Source organism: Momordica charantia (assembly GCF_013281855.1).
Source record: "Momordica charantia cultivar OHB3-1 chromosome 9 unlocalized genomic scaffold, Mcharantia_2.0 BLBB01000009.1, whole genome shotgun sequence".
NCBI classification, from domain to species: domain Eukaryota; kingdom Viridiplantae; phylum Streptophyta; class Magnoliopsida; order Cucurbitales; family Cucurbitaceae; genus Momordica; species Momordica charantia.
The window spans coordinates 2,740,409-2,757,797 of NW_028275167.1; the positions used below are offsets into that span (position 1 = coordinate 2,740,409).

Below are 17,389 nucleotides of genomic sequence, written 5' to 3' on the forward strand. Positions count from 1 at the left end.
GGAAAAATACTATTTGGAAATGGCAACTCTATATCAAAAGATGCAAAAACTGTAAGGGTGAATGGTGAACCACAAAAGTTGAACCTTATAAAAAATTGAAAAAATAAAGAAAAACAAAAAAAACCAACAAAAGTTGAGGCCTTTTTGACTCTTTCAAATGCTTCCTAGTTTGATTTGGGTGGTGAAGCTAAAAAAATCAAGTGGCCAAAAAGCAACAGGCATTTCAATGGGCCAAAATCCCCTCCCACAACCAATTCTTGCCTCAATATTGTTGGAATTTTTGTCAAAACTACATCTCATCCATTTAAAAAAAGGTAAATAAAAACAACCAATTGGTATGGGAAAACCCATAATAGAGACTCTTTTTAGAAAAATCCTCAGCTTTGCCTTTCTTTCTTTTCTTTCTTGATTCAGACCTCCTCACCCAGGAGGAATGGAGATCAAAGAAAAGAACATATTTTCAAATTCCATCTCTCCATTGATGTCATCTTTTCCGATGACTCTCCTCCTGGTTCTTCTTCTCTGTTTCGTTGTTTACGGCCCGACCGCGGTGTTCGCGGTCGGCCCCGCCGCTTCCTTCATTCCCAAAGACAACTTCCTCATTGATTGTGGTGCCAACAAGGAACTGGGCGCCCTCCCTGATGGGAGAGTGTTCAAATCGGATGAGCAATCCAAGCAGTACTTAGAAGCCAAGGATGACATTATAGCGGCCGCCCCACCGGAGACAAAGGCGCCATCCCCGGTCGACTTGACGGCCAGGATCTTCCTCCAAGAAGCTAGTTACAGCTTTCAGATGACAGAGCCCGGATGGCATTGGGTGCGCCTCCATTTCCTCCCTGTTAAAACCGATGCCTTTGATCTCTTGCAGGCCAAGTTTTCAGTAACCACAGAGAAGTATGTGTTGCTTCACAGTTTCAACATCAACAATGCATCCACATATGTTCTCAAGGAGTTTTTGCTCAACATCACTGATCCTAAATTGTCAATCAAGTTCTTTCCAATGAAGAATTCGGCTGCTTTTGTCAACGCCATCGAGGTGGTCTCGGCCCCAGAAGACTTGATTTCTGACTCGAACATTGAGCTATCTCCAGTCGGGAAGATCGAGGGCCTGGCCAAGTATGCATTTCAGACATTGTACAGGGTAAACATGGGAGGACCTGTAATCACTCCAAGAAATGACACTCTTGGGAGGACGTGGGAGACAGATGAAACTTACAGAATACCAAAAGCTGCTGGTAAGAGAGTGGTTGTTGAGAGCAGCAGCATCAAATACCAAGATGGTTTGGAAGAAAAAGGCATGTTAATTGCTCCTCCAAGTGTGTATGCAAGTGCAGTTGAAATGGGAGAGGCTAATGTCAATGTACCAATTTTCAATATCACATGGAAACTTGAGGCAGATCCCTCATTTGGGTATCTAATTCGCTTGCATTTCTGTGACATTGTCAGCAAAGCTCTCAACAGTCTCTACTTCAATGTTTATGTAAACGGGAAGCCAGCAATAATGAACTTGGATTTGTCGCACAAGCTCGGAAGTTTGGCGACTGCATATTACAAGGATGTTGTGGTTAATGCTTCACAGATTACAGAGGGACTGAAAGTTCAAGTTAGTCCGGCTAATGTCGATACGGGCAATGCGAATGCCATTCTAAATGGCTTGGAGGTATTGAAGATAAGCAATTCTGTTAATAGTCTGGATGGAGAGTTTGGAGTGGATGGTAGGTCTGCAAATGGGTCGAATCGTGGCACGGTCGCTGCAGTTGGGTTTGCGATGATGTTCGGGGCATTTGTCGGGCTGGGTGCCATGGTGATGAAATGGCACAAAAGGCCTCAAGATTGGCAGAAGAGGAATAGTTTCTCTTCTTGGTTGCTTCCTGTACATGCTGGTGACACAAGCTTTATGAGCAAGACCTCATATGGATCACACAAAACCAACATTTACTCCTCTACTCTAGGCCTTGGCAGGTTCTTTACTTTGGCAGAGCTTCAAGAGGCCACCAAGAACTTTGATTCCAATTCAATAATTGGTGTTGGTGGGTTTGGAAATGTGTACCTTGGAGTGATTGATGAAGGGACCAAAGTGGCAGTCAAGAGAGGGAACCCACAATCAGAACAAGGCATTACAGAATTCCAAACAGAAATTCAGATGCTTTCCAAGCTCAGACACAGGCACTTGGTTTCTTTAATTGGGTACTGTGATGAAAACTCTGAGATGATCTTGGTGTATGAGTTCATGTCAAATGGGCCATTCAGAGATCACTTGTATGGCAAGGACTTATCTCCAATATCATGGAAACAAAGGCTAGAGATCTGTATCGGAGCGGCTCGAGGTCTTCATTACCTTCACACAGGAACAGCACAGGGAATCATTCACCGTGATGTCAAAACAACCAACATTTTGCTGGACGAAAACTTCACCGCAAAAGTGGCCGATTTCGGGCTGTCGAAGGATGCTCCAATGGGGCAAGGGCATGTGAGTACAGCAGTGAAGGGAAGCTTTGGGTATTTGGATCCAGAGTACTTTAGGAGACAACAGTTGACAGAAAAATCAGATGTTTATTCCTTTGGAGTTGTTCTTCTTGAGGCTCTATGTGCTAGGCCAGCAATCAACCCATCTTTGACAAGAGAACAAGTAAACTTGGCTGATTGGGCAATGCAGTGCAAGAGAAAGGGGTGTTTGGAAAAAATCATGGATCCTCATCTAGTTGGAGCCATAAATCCCGAGTCCATGAAGAAGTTTGCAGAAGCAGCAGAGAAATGTCTTGCTGAACATGGTGTTGATAGGCCAAGCATGGGGGATGTGCTGTGGAATTTGGAGTATGCTTTACAACTTCAAGAAGCTTTTGCACAGGGCAAGGCTGATGAAGAAAACAAATCCCCGGGCACGGCTGCAGCCCCCCCTGCTACTGCCATTGACGACGACGACGACACTGCACCAAACTCCGACGACCGCCCTGTTGTGCAGCCGGAACAGAATAGGACACCGGCCGAGGTCCAAGCCATTGATGATCACTCAGGAAGTGCAATGTTTGCTCATTTTTCTAACCTCAATGGTAGATGATTTCAACAAGGCCTAAAGCATGGAGGTTCGAATTGACTATACTTTGGATAGGCTAATCTGCATTGGATGTGTGTTCTTCCTTACCCATTCTTTTTTCTCTCCTTTTTTCTTTTTTATTTTACTATGTGGGAGTGTCTGATTGTTTGGATCAGAAAGGCAAAAAAAAAAAAAGAAAAAGAAAAGCAAAAAAAAAAATCTGGTAAATATGTTGTGATTTTCTATACTGATGTTTAACAATGTAAACGTGCAGTAGAGCTAATCCTATATATTACTCCAATTTATAAGCTACAACCTGATTTGTAACCATATAAGATATTTCAATCTTAGATGGTGAATTGGTTGCCATTTAACCCTTTAACAAAGTTTTTGGCAAATTGGTTTCCAATTTCCCCATTTGCCTTTAGACTTGGAAAGATTGATAGATTTGATTAGAATGTTTGGTAGATCTGTTTTTTTAAATTGTTTTTGAATTCTGTGTGATTCAAATAGTGTAAATTTTAAAACTAACATCTTTATGCTTTCAGTAGTTTTATATTTTGAATTTTAAATTTTAAATTTTAATTGTAGAATTGCATTGAAAAAAATTTTAAAAAAAATTGATAGATATATTATTTTATGTTACAAACTCATTTCATTTTTTTTTAAAATTAAAACATGTAAAATATAATATTATAAACTATATAATATTGTAAATAATTCAGTAAAATTTATAACAAAAATATTCACATATTAATTGATATTATTTTAGATTGAACTAAATATAATTAGTAACTACCCCTAGTTTTCAAATATATTACTAAACACATTAAATAATTTTTTTAAAATTGATATTCAATTTTCAAATCTGCTACCGGTTCCATTGGTAAGGTCATGGAGCCTTGTGGTAACACTTGTAATCTTGTCTTTATCTTCGAACCTTCGAGTGAGTGAGTTTAATACCAAAAATTCTTGATGTCTCCTCACAACGAAGGATAGCACCGACCCTAGACCAAACAGACAAATAATGCTACGCTAACTGTTAAAGGATAGTTCAAAATACAAAACCACCTCACTTCCATCGATATTGTCAATTTTTTCTATTTCAGCTGTCCCTTACATTTTGCTCTACTATACTACACTACAACCAATCCTATACAAGATCCTGTAGCTAGCAATTCTCAAGGCTACCAAAGGTTTACAATTTGGCCACCCTCAAAAAAGAAAAAGAGAGGAAAAAAAACAGTGAGGCAAATACAAGTTGGCCAAAGGATTACAATTCTTTCTGGAACACATGACACGAGTACATGAGCGATAACATAATGTTCATCTGTTTACACACAAGTGAGACAGCTTGTGATGGATATATATATATATGATGATATAGAATAATGGCGCAGAAATATACAATACTATGGCATAAGCATAACTCTCCTACTTATATTCAAGAAGAGAATTACTTACCGCACTTGAAAAGTCCAAAAAGCTGCAGAGCTCTTTGCTCCTCCTTTGTGTACTGACCCTTAGTGCAGAGCTGCAAACTCAACTAGTTCTTTGTACTTGTTAGAGACCAGAGACTTCACCTTCAGAGTTGGTTGGCCATTACCTTTTGCTGGAGACACATACTTCATCCCGATTACTGTTGCCAGGCCTAAGGAGGAGTCTGGTAATTAGTTTACATGCACATGAAATAGCACCATGGAATAAGATCGAAGAACACTCATTTATTTTACCAGTTCATATAATGGTTTATTAAAATTGAACAAGAAGAAAAACTGACTTTAGGCATGTCCACATTCAGGACTAACAAAATATTGTCAATCGAAAAGAGTCTTAAATAAGGAATTTGTGAGAAAGAGAAACATGTACATATGGATATGCCTATTGATGAAAGACATTAACAAAGAAAGTTGCAATAATAAGCGTCCACTTACTCTGATGTACACGTCCATACAACAGCCTTTCACCTTTCCAATACTCCAAAGGTCGTGTTTTGAACCTCGTACTTCTTCTTACCCCACTTTCCCACTTTGTACCAGCCCCTGGAAAGATTAGCAGATATGCAAAGTATTTTCAGAAGAAAAATCTAAATAATATAGAATTTAAAATTTGAGTTAAATTTACGTATAAACACCTGCAAGGCTTTGCCTCCGAGAAATGTTTTTGTCTTTGCGTTGTTTGTTTGCATGAGATTTTGGCTTGACCTGTTCATACATCAAAAACCCAAAAAATCCTTGATTTTCTCTCAAAAGTCAAATCAGTAACAACCATGTTCTAGCAAACAAGTAGAGTTAATAAAAGGAGGGGTCTTTATCATTTTCTAATTTCTTCCTTCGGTGGTGACAAGTTAATTTACTTATTCCTAATGTTCTACGGAGTACATAGGGGCAGCGAGTGGAGTTGGTATGCTGCTACTAATTTTAAATTTTAGCAGGCAATACATTAATAAAAATAGAATAGCACATGAAATCAAGCAATAGTCAACAATAATGTGACAATATTAGTAGTTTTGAGAAATTAAGAATTATGAAACAAACACGGGCAGGAAAAAATGAACAATGAAACTGAATACAGTACTACAATGAAATATCTAGAATGTACCATTTCTTATTTATATATATATATTAATTAGAAAAAGAAAAAACAGTACTTCCTTAGGACAATGGTAACCACAATAAAGAAAGTCTTCATATTTCACAAACACCATAATTTGACAAAGCACTTCAAGTCATCAATAATTAGCAACGGGAAATAGAGGTCCAAGAGAGGAAAAAAGAAAGGAAAGGTCAAAAACCTTATCATGGTGATCCGTTCCACTGCTCCTGGACACCCCGTCTACATTATTATCAGTAGAAGTAGCAGTTGATTGATCTGTTAAAAAACAAAGGATGCAGAGTCTGAAATCATCTAATCCATCTACTGGGAATTATTAAGCAAACAATTAATTTCTGCCTTTTCAACCTAAAAATGGAAGAACATAAACAGTGCAATCTGTGAAGAAAGAAAATGGTTCTTCATATGAGAAAGCTGAAATCAATTCATAATTATAACATGATTGAAAAATATTTTAGCATGTGTCTTTTCATTCAGAAGAACACATCATAGTTATAGAGTTCCTTCATAATGTGAAGCATTGAAGTGGTACACGCTTAACTACTAAAATTTATTTCAAAATCAAGGACATATTTCTTATAAAGTTATATATTAGTCCTCAGATCTAGAAGAACATATTTATCCTAAATTTATTATTAAAAAAAAAGTCCAACCATCAAAAGCACTAAGATGAGCAATAACATAACGTTTGGTTATAATTTCCCTTAGACAAGATTGTACAAGAAATTATCAGCTAGAGCAACTAATGATTCTGGTACTGGTGATCATACCCAACTGACTCTGAATACCAAACGGATACTCTTTAGTCGCATCCACCTTGGATGTGTTCAGTTGCTCTGAAGCTAATTCATCATGATCTTCCATCTGTTTATTGTCACAACAAACACAATATCCAACTTCAAAACATTTATAACTCTAAAGGGCAGCGGTAAAAATAGTAACTAGCACAACAAAATGCACCTCATCATCCAATGCATTTGATGCATTAGCCAAACCATCTGCTTTGGCTCCAAGACAACTCAATTTCTTATTTACTAGCACAACAAAATGCACCTCATCATCCAATGCATTTGATGCATTAGCCAAACCATCTGCTTTGGCTCCAAGACAACTCAATTTCTTATTTACTTCCACTTCTGTGTCGCTACCACTAATTTCCTTAGCTTCCATGCTGGCGTGACTTCCATTTAAGGCAGCATTGCCACCAACTTCGGGTACATTTAAAACATTAGCCAAAGATATTTTAGACATAGAATCAACATCTCCAATAGGGCATTTGGGTGACCTAATTCCATTAGGTACAGCCTCACCATCTTTGGTTAAAGGTGACTTCAGTTTAGAAACACTCGACTGCTTTGCAATATCAACTATGTCAGACAAGTGATTAATGTGTTCAGAAAAGGAAGGATTTCTTGCTGGGGACTTGTCAATGTCATGAGCTGAAAATGGATCACTTGATGAATTTGAAAGCAAAATTTGCCTATTTAGGGCTAATACTGATGCCAATGGACTTTTCATTGAGGATGGCGTAGAAAGCAGATGAACAGAACTTTCATCATCCTGCTTAAACTTCGAAGTCTCTATCCTTTGTAATTGATTGTCCACACTGATCAAACTACGCTTTGGCGCATTGCCTCTTGAAGATTTCAAATTCACTGTCTGAATAGCTTGCAAATCTGGAAGGCATAATTTCTCTAAATTGATGGGTTTAATCTGTAAGCATTCCTGTAATTTGTTGATGGCTCGATCACCTTCTAAATCTTCACAGTTAGCCGACAGTAACTCATCCAAAATTCTATTCACTTTGTTCTCTGACTTGGTGATTGAGGCTGCAAAGAGGAAAAAAATATCATAGCATCAAAAAAAGGTCTACACTGACACCGAAATATGAAAAAATAAGAGAGGGAGAGGAAAGGGGGAGAGGACAATGATATTTGAGATATCTAAAATCTACTGGACCATGATGCTTGCAGAATGTTGCATTATAAATCTCCATTAGAAATTACTTACTAACTAACTCCTCCTCCTCCTCCTCCTCCTCAAATGGGACATGTTCACCAGTTCTCTTTTCTGAGCCAATTATAGGTGGACTGGGACATTTTTCTGTGCCCATTATTGATGGACTAATATTACCTGATTCAAATGTAACTTGAGAGGGTTCTACGTTCTGATCATCTTCAGATGTTATTGATGAATATTGATGCTTGTATCTAACAGACCTCCTGCATGGACAACAACCAAATTTTGGTTCCCAAACAAAAATGATGCCGCAAAGAAAAGACACAAAATTTTGTTAATATAATAGCATGGTAGTGATTATACCCAAGAATCCCTGGTCTACGGTGACGTGTATTCGTGGATGGATTCTGTTGGTTCAAGTCCTTCAAAACTCCTCTCGTTTGTTTCTGTATTTCTATTTTGGCATCTATGGAGCAATTGCACAATGGGAAGAAAAATATGTGAATTCTAAATGCATCTGAAATTTGGGTTGTAAAACAAATTAGCACAACTTACTTTCAAGCCTTTCAAAGGCCAAAAAGAACTCCTCGGGGTCTTTCAATTGTTTAATGTTGAATGTTGCCTCCAAGTTAACAGCAGGTTGTCTATCAGATAACGATATCATAAAAGTCAACCAGATTTTTTTTTCCTTTCTTAAGAAAAGGCAGGTAAATTATATGCATTACCTAGTATCAGGTTTTAAAGAAAACCTTGCCCGCTTACGGTTTAATGCTGGCCTTCTTTCTTGTGGATTTTCCTCCACCTTTGCTGTAGTTTCTTTGTTTTCATCATCATGTACAAGAAATGTTGCAATTTCAGAGTGCATCACATTTGAGTTACCGTCTAAAATGGCTCTGGCCTGCTCTATAAGTTTACTAGGACTTCTTGAGACCTGGAAATTTAGGAGATCCATGAGCTGTTGATCCTCAATTAAGCCAAAACTAGATACAAACTGCTTCATGAGGAGGCAAGATGATGTGAGACGGAAAACTAAAGGGCAGAAATGAGAAGCAGGGTTGTAACACCATAAACTCCAGTACTCTTGCATCTATACACTTAAAAAAATAACAATAAATCATAAATAAATAAGCGCCCGTCTTAAACCAACGAACGAACATGCCCGGAAGTTTCTCGGATCCCAGTTCACAAATCAGAAGAGCTAATCCGCTTTTACCACCAAAAACCAGAGAGTATGCGTTGCATTTTAAGGAAAGAAGAAACCATCATATACAAAACCCAAAACATTTTAATCCCTCACATTTTCACAGTAACCAGAAAACAGTCCACTTTAACCATTGAGCTAAAATTTTACCACTACAATGGAGAACCACACCCACTCACTGGCAGACTAACAACAGTGGAGCAGAATATGTATTTCAATTCTCCTCCCAAAACATGGCAAAAAACACCTCGGGGGATTGAACATAACCGCTCACGAAGCTCTTGGCAAGCAAGAGGCACTATAAACCAAATATACTGATAACTTGGAAACTTCATAGACAATGAATCTGGAAGAAAACAAATACCATCGACTTGAGGTGCTTGTGGATGTCGTCGAGGCCAGTTCCAAGATCATGTGGCTTTGAATGATCAGGTAAAATGCCAAATGTGCTGGGGAAGAGGTTGATGCCAGAATAAGCAGCAAGAGGATCAATTACATCGGAGTCTCGAGCTTCTTCGTTCACCATTGTTGCACTCTCTAATATTCGAACCGAACCCTAGAGCGACTGCGTAATTCGAAAGTAAGAACCAGAGCGCGAAATCTTCGTATTCTTCCGTTTAAATTTTTATTGTTTTGCAGATGAGGTCCTTAAACTTTTCCATTTTTCCTTTAGTAGACTTATTTCTATTGCCAAAGTAATTTTAAAATCCCAACCATTAACAAAATAATTTTAAAATAATATTTTTTATATTTACTTCCAATTTTAGTTTATTTTAGACTATGTACTTTTAAAAGGCTAGTATCCATCCATTTACTAATAATTTTGATTTTTTTTTACAAAATTTTAACATAATTTCTACCCCTAACATGAACGTTTTAATATAAAGTGATAATTACATTTCAAAAAATATATTAAGTATAGCTTCGTGTTGAAATTGTGATAGAAAAATAATATTAAAAATAAAATTAATAAACCAAAATAGTCCTTTTTAAGAAGGAGGGACTAAAATAGACATTTGAGAGTACTGGAATTGCAATAAACCAAAGTTGAAAGTGTGTTAATCAAAATAAAATTTTAAAAGTATACGAACCACCATTAAACTATAGTACGATGATTAAAATAGTATTTTAATTTATTTTAAATAAAATGGTGTTTAATTAAAAAGACATTTAAACCAACATGATTGGTTAAGCTAACATCTACTAAATGTTTTTTTAATCATAATTATGAAGGAAAAAATTAGGAAAATTACTCTTTTTTTTTAATATCCCAGTTTATTCTACTTAAATAACTATTATTTCTGTAAAAATATAATTTTATTTCTCACAAGAATTTACCAAAAAAGAAAAAATCTGTTTACAGAAAATTGGACTAATTAAAAAGAAATATGAGCCCAAAATACGAATCGATGAATTTCAGCGGCGGAAGTATGAAATGGAATAGTTTCTATATTTGGGAACGGGGAAATGTGGCAGTCGCGCGGCGGGGCTAAGCGCTGATTGCTGACTTTGCGAATCGACTCAGGACCTTCCGAGTGAACTCAGTGAAATTGAATTTAGGTATTGTGTGTATCATCGTCTTCCTGCAATCTCTGCTGTTTGATTCCGAACGCTCTTATGTCAATGATCAAATTTCACTGCAGTGAGACGATTTCATGACAAACTTTATGCATTTTTGTACAATTTGAGTATTGACCTCATTTCAGCTTGAAACTTCCGTTTTCGTGCAAGTTGGCTTACAAATGTTGCATTAATTTCGTATAATTTTTAGCTATATTTTGCTTAATGGGATACATCGACGACATGAAGTCGACTAGTTTTGGCTAGGCTGGAATGGGATACATCAACGACATGAATTCGACTAGTTTTGGCTAGGCTTAGTGAATTTTGTCTCTATGTTCCTGCCTTCTATCTTGTCAATAATTTGAAGTTGTTTCGGAATTGTAAAACAGCATTCGTTATATTTGCAGGCACCTCTTTGAGCATTCTAATAATGGTGCTTGGAGCGCGAATTTCTCTCAGAGTATTCTTTCAAGTCGTCGAGTCATTGCAGCTGAGATGAACTGATAGATTTTAGGCTTGTGGTAGAAATAATATCGTTTTAGTAGGATCCTTTATGTCAAATTCGAAGACTAATTTGGGTGGTGGCAGTGCTAAGCGCAGTCTTCCTTCATGGATGAGTGGGAAGGACGATGGGAGTACTTCTCGAGGCAAGAAACCTACCAGTTCTGGTTCTGGTGGAAATGAAGTGATTGCCGAAGCAGAAGAGGGTAAGCAAGGGAGTGGAAACGGTGAAGACCCAATCAGCAGTTCATTACACCGAGATTTCTCCAAACTTCTGGTTCACTCATTGTTTCCCTTCACCCCCTCTGTTTCCTATTGATGTGTCATTTCTACAGATTTTAATAATTTACACTAAATTAAAATACCAACGTTGTACTGCAGGAAGGAGTAGTATTCGTGTTATCAGGGTTTGTTAATCCCGAGCGCAGCATTCTTCGGTCCCAAGCATTAGAAATGGGAGCTCAATATCAACCGGATTGGAACTCGGATTGCACTTTGTTGATCTGTGCGTTCCCAAATACTCCAAAATTTCGACAAGTTGAATCAGATTGCGGAACAATAGTATCAAAGGTTTTTTCCTATTTAATGAGAACTTGAACTTTAACCAAGTGAGTTTTTCAAAGAAATTTGTGTTGGTTTTTGATGTGTAGGAATCTGAGAGTCAGTAACTCACGATATATCTGATGCCAGATTTGACTAAATGGAACAATTGAAGGCAATATGCTGGCAGTCAATTTATCAGTTTTGATGATATAGGATAACTTTTCTGTTCTATTTTAGTAGGTTCTGAAAATTCTGTGGTTATTTTGAAATATTCCGAGTCTTGATTTTGTCATTGGCTTATTTTCTAGTGTGATCATATGTATTATTCCTGCATATAATATGATATTGATCAACAATTAGGCAGTGTGCTTCCCTTTCGAGTGCATACAATATCTGCACATTTGTTTCTTTAGATTTAGATTTTTCTATAAATCAACTCTAGAATCTCAAACTTTTACTTGCCGACCAAACCATTTTCTGGTTGTGTCATTGGTCGGTACCATACATGTTTTCAAACTTTAGATTTAGGTTCTCAGTAATCGTATTCTGTGTACTTCGTTAGGAGTGGATTTCAGGTTGTTATGCACAGAAGAAGCTCATTGACATTGAAAGCCACCTTCTGCATGCTGGAAAACCATGGCGAAGAAGCAACCTTTCACATGAAGCCCGCCAAGGTGATCTAGAAATGCCTACATTTGCATAGCTGTTAGTTCCAAGAAACGTTTATGTAAAAATTAATGTTAGACATAGCCACCGTAACCATAGGTTGGCACAATATTTATAGCTAAAGAGGCAAATCGTATGTTCAAATACCTTTGAAGTCATGAATTCACAGGTATCTGTCAATTATGGATATTTTTTGTTGATCTACCACGAATTTTTTTTAACAGCAAACAAACGTCTCAGTGATGATATGTAAATAAAAAGAGAGAAAAACTAAAGGAGCTTACAAAAAAGCAGCTCCAATTAGTTGCAATCATAAAGGTATTATAATCACATAAAAGGAAGAAATTGTACACCAAAATGACCCTGGAATTTTAATTTCTTCCTAAATCCCAAATCTCCTACCACCCTCAATAGTTTCTTCGATGTTTTTTTATTCTTTCCTATCAAACCTTCCAAATAAGCATTTTTACTGCACAAAGCCACAAAACCTTAACTTTTTGTAAAATGGATGCCACAAAGGAGTTGCACAACATTTGCAGCAAGGGAGTCTACCATACCACAGCCTTGGTGGAACTCCTAAAAAACCTCACTCCAGCACCTATAAGTGATCTTACAGCTAAAGAAAAGGTGGTTCTCAGTTTCACTGTTCTTGCATGAGATGCACCAACTAGGAGATGAGTAGTAGCATAAGGGCTTATTTTCTGAATATCATCCTTTGTGTTGTGCCCACTCTAGATCATAGGCTGAACAAAGAACTTGTCCTTTTTAGAATACTAAGACCACCAGTACCAACTACATAGTGTATACTACATTTCAATGAATTTGACGAATGAATTAGACACATAAAATTTGTTGAATGATGGTAAAGAGAAAGAAGCAATCTATGCCTGTACCTACTTGCTTTTATTATAGAATTGCATCATGGGTAATATTGACATATGCTATGGCTATGTAATACGGATGGATGTCATGACTTTGGAACTCAAAGTCCTATGCCTATCATTTCGTTGGTTTCCTGGTTTTTTCTAAGTTTTGATGTTGTTGTGCCTTCATCATATACCCAATGCTGAAGAAGCATTTCCAAATTTCCCATCCTTCATATTCATCCCGGATATGTGGTTGCAGCTAAGATTGCATCGTCATCCAAGAAACCTCAGAAGCCAGTTGAAAGAACTTCACATTTAAAACAAAATGAGCAAGATATATCTCAGGTAAATAGTCTGATACTTGTGAAACTCGATATTATTATATCATATCTTTGTTCTTCCATCCTGATTTGTATGCTTTATGTGGGAGCTAACTAACAAAGCTAGACCTTATGTGGGAATGCAGATTATTCTTCAGCTACACTTTTTATATTCATATAAATGTCATTGCTGATATATAGCTATTACTTTTTATTGTGCACTATTGCAGAGTAGAGATAATAATTCTTCAAGAGAGTGCTTTTCTCCTCCGAAATTGAAGAAATGGGCTACTGATGATTACAATAAAACAATTTCCTGGCTGGAGAGTCAAGAAGAAAAGGTTAGATCAAATGTGCAAGATATATGTTTTACTTTTTTTATGCAGCCAGTGGTACATGCGAGTTAGTTGACAACCTGGAATTGTCTATCTAAATTGCTTAGATGGTTTTAGGAGTCATGGAACTCTTCCTTTTGCACGCTTAAAGTTTGTATAATGGTGAAATCTCTTTGATTTTATTTTGATTTTGTTTTGATTTTAATTCTTCATTTTAAAACTTTTGTAGCCAGATCCAAGTGAGATAAAGAAAATAGCAGCAGAAGGAATTTTAACTTGTTTACAAGATGCTATAGATTCTCTTCATCAAGATCAGGTAGACAAATTTTCTCCTGCAGGCGATGATGTAGTTATGATTAATTCATACATCCTTTGCAGCACTATGCTAGTAAATGCATTGCTAATACTATGGTAATGTGTGAAAAATATCAATGACTGAGTAGTAGATTTGTTTGTTACGTTTCAAGCATCTTGTTGGGATTGCCCTTTAACAAAAAGCCTTTTCAGATTGCGACTGTCCTCAAATAGTTGAAGAATCCTATTTACTTATTATTAAATTCTTCAAGATTTACCTTCATCAATTTCTTCTGAGGGTTTTAGTTATTAGCAAGTGAATTGTGCCTGGTAAGTCACATCTTCGGCTAGTTATGAATGCAGTATTTGAACATTGTTGTTCTAGGCATGGGTCACTTCTTTTTCTTTTTTTTTTCCCTCCTGTGGAGCAAACAGAATTTGTTAGTCGTTCTCTGGTAAGTATCCTTTGCCCCTGCATTATTTGAGCTGGCTATTTTGTATAAGATTATGTAGCTCAAGCCTCGCATCATTTTCTAAATGATCTCTAGTGTGAGAAAACAACTGATATGAATGACCAATCAACAATGCTATGAAATACCAGCTACTCAAACCTGGACATCATAGCTCATTGCAGCTCAACTCGAGAACCACCGGACTTTTTTCTCTCCCTACTTTTTGAAAGTTTTCTGTTGGTCGAAAATTAGTTCAAGTTCAATTGGTACTTTCAAGCGGTCCTCATAAATCTTATATTGCCACTTCTTTCATTATGCTCAACCAAATATCTTCGCATTCTGCTTGCATACTTCGTTCTCAGTTATATTTTATTTAATGCGAAGGTAACAAAGGTGTCTGCTTTTATCCCTAGATTGGCACTTGATCCTTATTTAATTCGTATCCAGGACATCAATCAAGTGACAGAGGAGTGGAAATTTGTTCCTCAGGTGGTGGAAGAGCTGGCAAAGCTTTGCAGTAAGAAAGAGTCAATATCAAAGGAGGAACTTCGCAGGCAAGCTATAGATTCTAAAAAGATTTATGAAGTAGAACTTAATTTTCTACTTGACAATTCCCCAGATAGAAAGAAGAGGCCAAATATCAGCAAAGAACTGAAAAATGGTTGTAAGGAAAAGGAAGATGAGCGTGTCGCACGAGGATATGATAGCGATGACACGATTGAGATGACGGAGGAGGAGATTGACCTTGCATTCCAGAATGTAGCTTGTAAGAAGACTTAGCTGAGGTCCTTTTCACTTCTTGGTTTATGAAGCGAAAACTCTTCTGCTGTATGTATTGCCATGATCTGCCTATTTCAATCTTACAAGTCCATTTTTGTTGTTCCTATATTTCTGTGCCTCTCAAGTTTATTCTTGCATGACTGGTGATTTGCGATGATCCTTTTGTTTATTGGAATGGTCTGCCTTTTCCTGTTTCCATAAAGGAAAGGAGGTCCTATTGGAATGGTTTAAGTTGAAGTTTGAAAGTGTGGATAAGCTAAATCACGCAAACATATAGGTCGTTTAATACCATTCTCATTTTTTGTTTCAATTCTGTTTCTTTATTTTTAATAAAGAAAAATAGAATTGCATTGCCTCGATATCTATAGATTTAATAATCATAAAATAATATGTTTATATGTGTTTTTTAACAAATTACGAATAATAACCATAAACAAAAAAAATTTATTGTTTCTAAAATTTCTATATTTCAACAATGTTTCTACAGATAGATAGACAATAAATATAAATAGTTATTAAATGCTTATGTTTCATTATTACTATTTGGTTGTGGAGAACAAACTAGTGGCGGTCAAGAGGAGGGAATGAATAGATGGGAATAGGAAAGATCCAAAGGTGATTTCCTAGATGTACTCTCCAATTCGCTTTCCTTGATACTTTTCTTGACTTATCTTGGTTGAAAATGATAAATAAAAATCAGGCCTATAACTTTACAATTTGAACCTTTAACTTATAAATGGTGCAAGTAATGTTTTAATTATTTCAAAATGTATATATTAATCAATTGAGATGACACGTCTTGTTGGTATCTATTTTGATTCTTAACTTTCACGAATACATTGTTTTCATTGTTTAGAAATGACATTGGAAGTGAACATTTTCTTTTTTTTATATTATAAAACTTGCTATTTTGACATTTTTGTCTTCAAAATTACATAGTATACATTGGAGAATAATAATTCCATGAATGTTTGAATTTTGTATTTTAAAAGTTACTTACAGTTAAAGTTAATCTTGCACCCGCGGATGTTGGCACGGTGACAAGAGGGTTGGGTGTTGACACCCAATATTTAGGTTCGAGTCCTCCCGTGTCTAGTAATAAAAAAAAAAGGTTAATCGGTTAATCTCGATTCTCAGTATAGGAATCATGAATCTAATAGTCGTTAAAAATTTGATATATTTTTTATATTAAAATTTTCCTATTGAATATTTGTCTAACACCCTTAATAACCTCGAGCCACCCCTGCTTCATAGCAAAATCAAATATTATCATTATTTTATTTTAATAGTTTATTGACGTCATACGAAAATTTAAACATGTTCTATAATATTTTTTAATTTCTAATATGTATATATATTTGCAAAGGGCACTCAATGTAAAGTCAACAATGTAGTGAGCAGACGAGCCCAACGATTTAAATGTTGGCCCAAATAATAAGCAAAGCTTGCTAAAAAAAATAATAATAATAATCAAAGCGGGGTACACAACAAACAAAAAAATAAAATTATATATATATATATATGTCACGTATATATTTATGAAGGAATTCCTTAATGTTATTTAGTTGGTGTTATTTTAATATCAGTTTTAAAAAATAGGTTAGTCATTGATTAATAATACCAAAAGTATTATTTCGGTTAAATTACACATTTCTCCCTATATTTTGAACGCAGTTTTAACCAGATATACTATGATTTAGGTTTGTGTTCGAAATTTAAACTTCATAGGTGCAGTTTTAATTTAATATATATGATCTACTTAAACCTAAAACATTAACGATCTTTTTTTTTTATCATATTAATTTATTTTTTGTTCACTTGACAACAACTTAGGTGTGTTCAGGTGTCAAAATCTCATCATTCTTCTTGATCATGCTTGACAAATTATAATTTTGATTTTTAAAGTATCAATTTGATGGTGGTTTTGGAAAATCAACAATAGTTAATTTTTGGTTTTTTCCAAAATTATATATTATATCCTCACTCCCAAATGCATGATTCATGCAGACACCTATTTGTTAGTTTAAATAATATAGAGTCAAGTAAAGAGTAGACTAAAATATATGAGTTTATCGGATGGTATACAGATAGTTCAGGGTCATTTTAGAAGACTTAACTAAGTTGTGGGAATGAAAGTTAAAAATTTTAAACTAAAACGTAGACAATAAATAGCAGCTTAAAAAAAAATGCAAGTACCAATTTAAAGATATGTCAGAAGTAATATAGACAAAACAAAATAGGTCAACAAGTATCTTGTATTCT

The 17,389-nt window shown here is 35.8% G+C and overlaps 3 protein-coding genes across 9 annotated transcripts; 2 read left to right on the top strand and 1 right to left on the bottom strand.

The window, feature by feature from the left end:
- Positions 1 to 433: 433 nt before the first annotated feature.
- Positions 434 to 3,112, top strand: LOC111014969 (putative receptor-like protein kinase At4g39110). The gene has a single exon (XM_022289855.2). It carries the CDS (start codon positions 434 to 436, stop codon positions 3,056 to 3,058), a length of 2,625 nt encoding a protein of 874 aa, XP_022145547.2. The 3' UTR covers positions 3,059 to 3,112.
- Positions 3,113 to 4,094: 982 nt separating this feature from the next.
- On the bottom strand, positions 4,095 to 9,431 carry CENP-C (centromere protein C). Of its 6 annotated transcripts, XR_015786997.1 has the most exons (12): positions 9,172 to 9,431; positions 8,332 to 8,537; positions 8,162 to 8,250; positions 7,970 to 8,072; positions 7,658 to 7,869; positions 6,608 to 7,476; positions 6,418 to 6,511; positions 5,829 to 5,905; positions 5,169 to 5,238; positions 4,969 to 5,076; positions 4,499 to 4,697; positions 4,095 to 4,364 (listed from the first exon to the last, which is right to left on the bottom strand). XR_015786997.1 is itself a non-coding variant. In XM_088116835.1 (11 exons), exons 1-11 carry the CDS (start codon positions 9,331 to 9,333, stop codon positions 4,558 to 4,560), a joined length of 2,037 nt encoding a protein of 678 aa, XP_087972961.1. In that variant the 5' UTR covers positions 9,334 to 9,431; the 3' UTR covers positions 4,095 to 4,557. The 6 variants fall into 6 exon arrangements, 5 of the variants coding, with proteins under 5 accessions (XP_087972961.1, XP_087972962.1, XP_087972959.1 ...); XM_088116835.1 differs by having other exon boundaries at positions 4,095 to 4,697; positions 6,701 to 7,476; XM_088116836.1 differs by having other exon boundaries at positions 4,095 to 4,697; positions 7,781 to 7,869; positions 9,172 to 9,430.
- A 777-nt stretch (positions 9,432 to 10,208) lies between these two features.
- On the top strand, positions 10,209 to 15,233 carry ATXRCC1 (BRCT domain-containing DNA repair protein). Of its 2 annotated transcripts, none has more exons than XM_022294998.2 (8): positions 10,209 to 10,367; positions 10,778 to 11,148; positions 11,253 to 11,441; positions 11,977 to 12,088; positions 13,206 to 13,291; positions 13,497 to 13,607; positions 13,831 to 13,917; positions 14,795 to 15,233. In XM_022294998.2, exons 2-8 carry the CDS (start codon positions 10,924 to 10,926, stop codon positions 15,125 to 15,127), a joined length of 1,143 nt encoding a protein of 380 aa, XP_022150690.1. In that variant the 5' UTR covers positions 10,209 to 10,367; positions 10,778 to 10,923; the 3' UTR covers positions 15,128 to 15,233. The 2 variants fall into 2 exon arrangements, with proteins under 2 accessions (XP_022150690.1, XP_087974177.1); XM_088118051.1 differs by having other exon boundaries at positions 14,837 to 15,233.
- The last annotated feature ends 2,156 nt before the right edge of the window (positions 15,234 to 17,389 follow it).

Excerpts from the sequence above, each read along its gene's own strand:
- LOC111014969 (XM_022289855.2), top strand. The coding sequence starts at position 434 with ATGGAGATCAAAGAAAAGAACATATTTTCAAATTCCATCTCTCCATTG.
- CENP-C (XM_088116833.1), bottom strand. The coding sequence starts at position 9,333 with ATGGTGAACGAAGAAGCTCGAGACTCCGATGTAATTGATCCTCTTGCT. Across the intron at positions 5,906-6,417 it reads TGGTATTCAGAGTCAGTTGG|ATCAATCAACTGCTACTTCT; the intron begins GTATGATCACCA and ends GTTTTTTAACAG. Across the intron at positions 5,077-5,168 it reads TCGGAGGCAAAGCCTTGCAG|GGGCTGGTACAAAGTGGGAA; the intron begins GTGTTTATACGT and ends TAATCTTTCCAG.
- ATXRCC1 (XM_022294998.2), top strand. The coding sequence starts at position 10,924 with ATGTCAAATTCGAAGACTAATTTGGGTGGTGGCAGTGCTAAGCGCAGT. Across the intron at positions 11,149-11,252 it reads GAGATTTCTCCAAACTTCTG|GAAGGAGTAGTATTCGTGTT; the intron begins GTTCACTCATTG and ends GTTGTACTGCAG. Across the intron at positions 13,608-13,830 it reads TGGAGAGTCAAGAAGAAAAG|CCAGATCCAAGTGAGATAAA; the intron begins GTTAGATCAAAT and ends AAACTTTTGTAG.